Source organism: Orbicella faveolata, unplaced genomic scaffold (genome assembly GCF_042242905.1).
Source record: "Orbicella faveolata isolate gen_17 unplaced genomic scaffold, um_ofav_v1 contig_1, whole genome shotgun sequence".
NCBI lineage: Eukaryota > Metazoa > Cnidaria > Anthozoa > Scleractinia > Merulinidae > Orbicella > Orbicella faveolata.
Window position 1 is genome coordinate 17,798,991 of NW_028301536.1, and position 8,510 is coordinate 17,807,500.

At 40.4% G+C, this 8,510-nt stretch overlaps 1 protein-coding gene across 2 annotated transcripts in view; it reads right to left on the minus strand.

Moving 5' to 3' along the window:
* Nucleotides 1–5,740: 5,740 nt before the first annotated feature.
* The window catches only part of LOC110045795 (vacuolar protein sorting-associated protein 51 homolog), a 19,282-nt gene continuing 16,512 nt past the window's right edge, over nt 5,741–8,510 (minus strand). For both annotated transcript variants that reach the window (XM_089293108.1, XM_089293105.1), the window contains exons 21-24: nt 7,953–8,079; nt 7,532–7,644; nt 7,125–7,203; nt 5,741–6,379 (exon numbers count right to left, since the gene is read on the minus strand). In XM_089293108.1, coding sequence (XP_089149234.1) covers nt 6,350–6,379; nt 7,125–7,203; nt 7,532–7,644; nt 7,953–8,079 — 349 coding nt within the window. In that variant the 3' untranslated portion in view covers nt 5,741–6,349. The remainder of the gene's footprint in view (nt 6,380–7,124; nt 7,204–7,531; nt 7,645–7,952; nt 8,080–8,510) is intronic.

Consider the following 8,510-nt stretch of genomic DNA (forward strand, 5'->3'; position numbering starts at 1 on the left):
GCTTTGTTTTGCCACGTACTGTACGGTTATCAATACATGCACATCCCTCCTCAATCCTTCTCGGCAGAATACACACATTTCACGAGTAACGCTACGGCACACTCTTACCTTACTTCTTACTCCCACTTTGTGGAGATTGCAGAATAGCATTTCTCAGTGAAACAAAAGAGCTCTAATTCAAGGGTATGCCGGCTGTGTTCTCACAAGAGCTTCAACAAAGCTTGCTATGGCTGGCAGGTAGGTATTTCCTTCACAGGTTTAAAGTTTCTTCTCTATAGCGGCTTATATTGAGCCATTTTGTGTTCTGTCGTAACGTAACTCGCGCGGAAAAGGGAAAAATTAGTGCTAGTTTGTATGGGATAAATCGAGTCGATAGATCAGGATAGATGACATCTTTCCCTGGCTGGCAGTGTTCTTCAACAGAACACGTGCTATATGAACGTTCAAGGGGAAGAAGAAAAAAAACGAATCAGTCGAAAACCTTAGCTGCGTTTGTATAATTACTGCACAAAAAAAGGAGTCGAAACCTTAGCTACGTTTGTGTAAGTTCGAGACGGTCGGTGGACTTACATGCGCACTATAACATATACCTGGCGCTAGGAGTTCAACTTTTTTGTGTCTAAACAAATCTCAGTTCAGACAGTGCACTATTTATACATTACCAGTCATTATGTAACATCTTTTTCGGCCAGAGGATATTGAACTGAAACAAGGTTGCAACATTGGATCACCATTGATGCAACCGCTCTGTTTTCATGTATCTCCGCGAGACACGAAGATTCTAAGTGGACTCCCTCCTCGCCCTCAGCTACTCGAATACAAGTCTCACATTAAACAAAATGAAACATGTATGGAAAACTGAAAACAACCCTCAAGTTCAATAAGTAATTTCTCGACGTGACGTTTTATTTTAATAATCTGTAAATATTGCGCTATGGTTGCCCCTGAGCCGGTTATCTAATGATAGATAACGCTTTTAACGGGATCAATCACTATCCAATAGATAGCGCTCTGTTAGTGCAAATCGATATCCTCTCTTTCGACAACCAGGGCCTGGGGCGCATTTCTCGAAGGTCCCGAAAAGTTTTCGCGCCGGAAAGTCGTCGCAAAATCTCAAACCTTATAATTGTGGAGGTGTTCTATTCAAATATTCTTAATATGGAGAGAGGTTCCTTTCATACAAGACGTTTCAGGAGTATACGCCTCTCTCTTTTTAGTTACAGATGAACTAAGAATGACTTTGTGTGCCCGGGAAGTATCCGGGTCTTTCGAGAAACGGGCCCCAGGGCCTGATCCGAAGTTGCGGAGAAAGCGCGATATAGCAGAGGCCTGTTACCGTAATTAGGCCTTGGCAGATTGTGCTACCATAATTTTTGGCATAATTGGAGCAAAAAAGCATAATTTTTTAAACAAGCACTGCCACGGCATAATTAGCAAATTTTAGCACTTTTTGGAGCATAAATTCGTAAAATTTAGTAAATATGGTGTATTTTCTACAGAAATAAATTAAATTTAGGTAGTATGTTCTTGCAATGCGTGTTTTAGTAACGCAAATAGTAGTATTGACTTTGTTCTGACATGCTTAGTCACTAGGCAGCTAATTTGGACAGCTGACGGCCGAGACAAACTGCTATAAAACACAAATAAATTTACAACAACAGTTCATTTGAAAAACATCATCATTTGGTGTCGTTATTGCGTGCCTCTATGTTCAGAATCTACGTCATTTTGTGAGCATAATTTCGGAAATCAGGAGCATAATTTAGGAATTCTGGCATAATTTTGGCATAATTTGGCAAAATTTCAAGCACTGCTAGTAGCATAATATGCCACATTTAGGAGCACAATCCGTCAAGGCCTAACCGTAACGTTAATAAATACCGAAAGTAGCGACCCCCCGCTGAAAGCCCTCCGAAAGCAGCGAGCCCAACCCCCACCCTCCCTCCCACCGAAAATAGCGAGACCAAGGTTCAGTATTATATTTATTTTCCCAATCAATAGTCGGGTTTCACCAAGTAACAGGAACGTACTAACAAGAACGTCTTTTTTAAATTAAAATGGACAACTATCATTTTCAACAGGAGCGTATTAAGGTCTATTAAAAGAAACGTTTCTTCGAGCTTAAATTGAAAACTCGACCAACACACTGAGATATTGTTAAACCAGACTAATATAGCAGTGCATCATAAACGAGTAGAAACAGTTTACGGTGTCGGACTAGCTTTCCTGACAACACGGTCTTAATTTGAAGTTTCACCCATTGACACCTAGAGATTTTTGGACATTTTTAGCATGGATAGCAGTTACATTAGCTCCAATCTACCCAAAAAGGCATTTGCAACATGACAGCACGCCTTTCTTTCCACTAGCATCGCGTTTTATAACATTTTTGCTTTGGCATTCCATTCCTTTCTCTCCTTTTCTTATCTTTTTGCTGCAGTTGTTGACCTTCTATTGGGCTTATTTCCAGTTGAAGAATTCCGAGAAAGCATCATCGAGACGGGAAATTCTTACCACGGAGCGGCACAGGTGTAAATGGGTTAAAGTGCCCATAATGTCAAAAAAAATTTCCCTCATCTAATCCTAAATTTCACGTAATGAACTTCTGCGAAAAAATTTTTCGATTTGGATAAAACGCAATTTTTTTTATAAGTTTTTAGACGTTCAAATTTGCCGCCATTTTGGTCCACCATTCGCACCAGTCTTCCTCGGTGTGAAGTGAGTCGTGACATAGGTTCGGGAACACGTGATTAGGGTCGTGACTGATCTGACTTGAAAACAAGTTGAAATTTTGCTTCAGAGTTGTCTACATTTAGTTTAAAATGCCGGGAAGGTGCGTTGCCGCTCTTTGTAACAACGTTAATGATACAGAAAACAACAGCAGCAGTCTTCATCGTAGGTTCCTGAACCTACGTCACAGGCATCAGTCACGTAGCCATTTTGAGCACGTTATTCTTGTGATCAGCGGCAGGGGTCGACCGCAAGAAAAAGATTCGTAAAAAAATTGCGTTTTATTAAAATCGAAAATTTTTTGCGCAGAAGGTCATTAGGTAAAATGTAGAATTAGATGAGCGAAAATTTTTTTGACATTATGGGCACTTTAAAGAACCGTTTTTACGAACTTCCGTCTTTTATTTCGTAAAAAAGAGCTCAGTTGTACTAACTTCATATATCGTTTTTGCTCCCCGAAAGTAACGACCCCTCGAAAGTAACGAACTCCCGAAAGTAACGAGCCCCAAAGGCTGCTAATTCCGAAAGTAACGAGGTTCGTTACTTTTGGAAGTTTACGGTATGATCTTACACATGCTGTAGTAAACCGGAGACCGAAAAGGCATCAAAAACTGCATTTAAATAACTATGGTTATCGATATCCCACTCGAAACTCTTCTTACTACGTAAAATAAATGAATTCAAATTGACGTGCCTTCCCGTCTGTCTGACGCGCCGTCCACACTCCGTCGGAGGAATTTGAGAACGCGGTTAGGCCTACCGTCCACACTAATCCGGCACGAAAACGCTCTTTAGACCGGAGGTATTTCAAAATGCTGGCTTTGCGTTTTAGTGTGGACGGAAAACATTTTGAAAACGGACCTTTTCGAAAACGATGGCATCACGATAATAATGTGACTTTCCTGCCCGAGTTTTCCTCAAACACAAATCCAAAGTGACCGATTATTGTTGCGTTTTCAAATTCCTCCAGCGTAATGTGGACGGAAAACATTTGGTGCTTTTCCAGAGTGAAACCTCCGTTTTCAAATTTCTCTGGTTTAGTGTGGACGGGACCTTAGATGACCTGTGTGGTCCCCCCAGGGGAATCCCTAACAACAACTCTGACCGTTCCCATGCCAGACTTAGCACAAACTGGGCAATCATTCTCATTTTCAATGATTACATCCCATAAGACATCTGAATCAAGAGAAAGGCAGTTGATATTGCTTATTATTATTTATAATAAAGTTTCCATATAACGCGCGCTCTGATTGGCTGAAAGTGCGTGCTTTATCAGAGAACAGAGCACGGGTTGATGACGGTAAGTTGGCTTTCAAATTTTTGCGTCGGAATTTTGACAAATTTGCGCCAAATTAAACATCCCCTGTGATTCAGACAAACGCAGTGGAAACGAGCTATTTGTCTGTAGTAAATATGGCTTCCAGAGACCATTGTTAAAACTGTACTAAAATAACAAGTTTTGCTAGATTCCCGCCGACAAAACACGTAACGAAATAAACAAATTCTCAACCTAAACAGTGCTTCGATAAAAGACATTATATTTGTTACGAAGGCAGAAATTATACTTAAGAAGTAAAACAATGATAGAAAACAACAATTGAAGTGTCTCTGTTTATGATGAGAAGCTTTATTTTTGTAAAAATGCTCAATTGCTCAAACAACACTTACATGCAGTGTAGTAACGCTCGTTGTCCGGTCATCTCAGCGAAGTGAACCGACGAGTGCTCAGTGCGAAGCTTGCTCTGATATTCTCTTCTGTGCTCGGAGTAGAACCAGTGGGAGCCGTTTAGTCTTTCTAACTTTTACGCTAGTTCGGGCAATCTTGCTGCATGCGGCTACAAGCCGTAAATAACTGTAGCTCCTTTCAAATTCAACTCGGCATTTCGCATTTTCATCCACAAGCTTTGAGCTCCGCGTTTCGTAATTTCCACTGGAAAAGTGCACGTTTCCATGGGCCACGATACGGCCGGATTCCTCTGGACTATAAACCTTCACCTGCCTTTAGATCCGTATTTAAAAATTAACTTCAAAGCGAACTTTGAAAGCATCGTTCTTCTCTCAAAAGCCGCTCAAACTACTCGAAACTGAAAGCTTAGCTGAAGTAAAGTTAGTGATTGGCAGCTGTCGCTTCGTTAGCCAATCAAATTATTTGAACAATTCTAACAAGGATTGTGATTGGCTTATTTTAGCGTGCTTTATCAGAGAACAGTGCACGGGTGACGCCACTTTTGTTCGTTTGGAAAATAAAGTTTGGTTTGAAAATTCAGCCAAATGCGTGGGGAAATGATTAGATTCTTTATCATAAAACAAATAAAGAAGCCTCGAGTGTGCTCTGTTCTGCTGTAAAGCACTTAGGAAGCGGTCGAGCACTCAAGAAGTGGGGAAAAACACTCGACTTCGTCTCGTGTTTTCCCCTACACTTCTTTCGTGCTCTACCGCTTCCTGCGTGCTTTACAACAGAACAGAGCACAGTCGAGGCTTCTTTATTTGTTAAATATTGAACTCACTATCTCTTTTCCGATTGCGTACGTACAGTGAATTTTCGAAATCAGCGCCTGTGACGTCATGCGGTGCAGATTATACAATAATCATGTCAAGGACACTCATGGTCACGGGTAATCATGTAATGTACGACCGCGGTGAATGATTTCTAAGGGTAATCATGTCAAGTTCGCGCGCTTTGTTGCTTTCCGTCAGTGAAAAAGCACAAAATGCATAATAAAACAATTATTAGATTCGGTTTTTGTGATATCCAGAATAATCAAGGTAGAGGTAGGGTTTATCAGCCGAAGCCGAAGGCTGAGACTGATAACCCTTACCGAGACCTTGATTATTCTGGATATCACAAAAACCTCACCCAATAATTGTTTAAAATTGCTCGATCAAGTCATGCAACTGTTAGGGAAATGTAGTAATCTGCACTTTTCTATTAATGGGCTGTTGGAAAGTGTGAGAGCGTACTTGAATGAAAGTTTCAAATCTTGCATCAAAAAACGACAGGTGACTTGACTGTCTTTAAAACTGTTTGCTTTATTTCACCTTGACATTTTTAGGGTAACTCTTCGTCGATACAAGCCACTTTTTTCAGTTCAGTATATATTTTTTTATTACATTCAAATGTATTATTTCGTTATTCGACTGTGAAAAAACGCACTATTATTTATTTATTCAACGTAATGGTGACGCCTCCATCGGTAGAATCAGAAAACTAGAGGCTCTTAAACAATCTTTAATTTTGGTTTGTTGGTGCGTATGTCAATGTCTTTTCACCTGTGAGTCCAGCAAAGAGAAATTGTACCCGTTTGTGAAAGTGGACGCTTGTCCAAATTTTGTATCTACCACTGTTACTTCAAAGGAAGCCCTGGGAACGAGGCTGCGTTTCTCCATGTAAAAATTGCTGCAGTGAAAATCTAGATGCCAAAGTGATCTGTTAGTGAAGCAGTAACTCCTCATAAATGACCGTTGCCTGAACGTTCGGTTACTATTAAATAGTCTTGGCATCTTCATTTTAAACGTATGACGATCTATGACGGTATAATTCTGCTCATGCGCAGTCTCAATAAAGATATATTGCTGTAGAGAACGTAAGCGATTTTCATTCATCCTCCTTTCTGACATCCTAGCCTCTTTCGCATATCACTTCAATCACCTGTGGAGTTAAATTTAACGTTTTCTGTTCAAAATCCAAAGACAAAGAAGAGTCAAGCCAAGTGTAGTTTTGTTTTTCTGCACTGTTTTTTTTAAGCCCATCAATAACTATTTATTCCAAACGGTCACAAATGCCTGAACATTCTTGTACCCAGAGCCTCTCCCTCTTAGCTGGCGGGGCCTAGGCACGAGGAAAATGTGGCTCTGGAGACTCATGATTTGATTGGCTAGATCCTTGGAGTTGTTTTCCTTCCCTTAAATATTACGGGTTGATTTCTAATTAAAACCATTCGATCACCATCTACAAAAGACCTTAGGGAAGTTTAAAAGTGGCTTAAGGGGAGAATTTTCCATGAATTCTGTGTTCCCCCCTTGTTTGGTATTGGTTAGGGTCTGTAGGTACTGCGACCAAAGGGTTTTAGTATATACTCTATCTACAGAGCCACATTTTCCTTGTGTCTAGTCCCCGCCAGCTAAGAGGGACAGGCGGCTCTGGGGACGTGCTCGTGCCAAATATAGAAAACGGACCAAAACCATGTTGACGTTATAACTCACAGACCTATTCAACAAATCATATGGTCACGATTTTTACGGTTCCTAGTCGAGTCCTGTTTAAGACAAAGAACCATAGTCTATCTCTCAGAACATTCTCCTATTTTCAAACAACTCAACGCTTTCGTCTCTTGGAAAGTTATTCCTTGTCACACATGGAATAACACAAAAACAAGTGATTACTGCCTACTCACACTGGGTTCCATAAGTTCTGGCGAGAGGCATCTGTTGACAGTACTGTTAACAACTTCTTCCAACATAAAGTGAACCAAACTAGTGCGAAAGATAGCGAACAAGTTAAAAAACAAACAGAAACAAACGACAGCATTTTGTGGGGGTCAGATGGGCACTGTAAGTGAGAGGTGGGCTAATAATTTAAGTGCTAGCTGAGGTGTTTGTGTTGTGTCCTTGGGCACGAAAGAAGGGTAAAAGGGTACCAATGTCCCAAAAAGCTTCCAATGGGTTACCATTCTATACTGGGTGAGCAGTAGGCTCCCAAAGGGCTTAAAAGGACTCTAAAAAGGTATGGACACAACACAAGGAATGGTCCGAGGAATAACGCTAAACCCTACTTAATGGTGGAAAGAAAATCTGTCCTTACTTCTCGTCAGAAACGAATCTCCATAAGTACATCTGTAGGTAGTGTGTGTCCACTTGGATCTGTTGCAAACCGTATTTTCCAAACGTCCTAAGCCGTACACACTCTAGAAGAGTCTAGAACGAAAAGAAAAAAAGGAAACAAAAAGAAATTGTTACCCTCAAAAAATCGACCTAAAACATCAAATCAATCAAGATTAAGTTCTTGAATTAAGGCCGAATACAGGGTTTAAATTTAGGGGGTTTTTTCAGAAAAAAGGAGAAAAACCGAAAAATATTCCATACTTTTCTTTATAACGTTCGGCTAATTTGAAACTAATACTTAACGCTACTTTCGGAACAAGAGGATTGATATGGGTTGTTGGGCCAACATTGATTTGTGTCAAGTTTGGCCTGCTCACGTATCCTTGAGATCTTCAACATACCTTTAATCCTATTTTGACAATCCCCGTTAACACGGACACCTTGGAGAATTCCACTGAGCTGAAGATTTCGATTCTTTCCGAGAACAACTTCTGAATGTTACTGAGTAGACTAGAGTCGAACGCCGTGCTGAGTGAAACAGAAAAGAGCAGATGAACTCCTCAAAGAGAGATCAACTCCTAGTTTCTCCTCACGACATACAATGTATTGTTAAATAGTCAGGTGAGGAGAATAAAGAAAATCGTCATCTACGATATATTGCCTTAATGCACAGGTACAGTAAGAGGAATGGATGGATTCAGTTAAAATGTGGTGTAAAGGTTGGTAGACTATTCCCCTTGAGGTCACTCAATACTAGACATTAAAGCACATCTCAAATGAAAGATCTCGGTTCATATACAGCCCTGGACCAGGGTTAGGCAACTTTGGCGTTCCTTAGTAGTGGTTGCAGGTGTTATCTTCTATATAAACGATCATTAGGATTGTCACGCAATCTTATCTTGCTAAAGACAAAATACTGCGTGATGAGACGGTGTTATCTCCCTTAAACACTGCGTGAT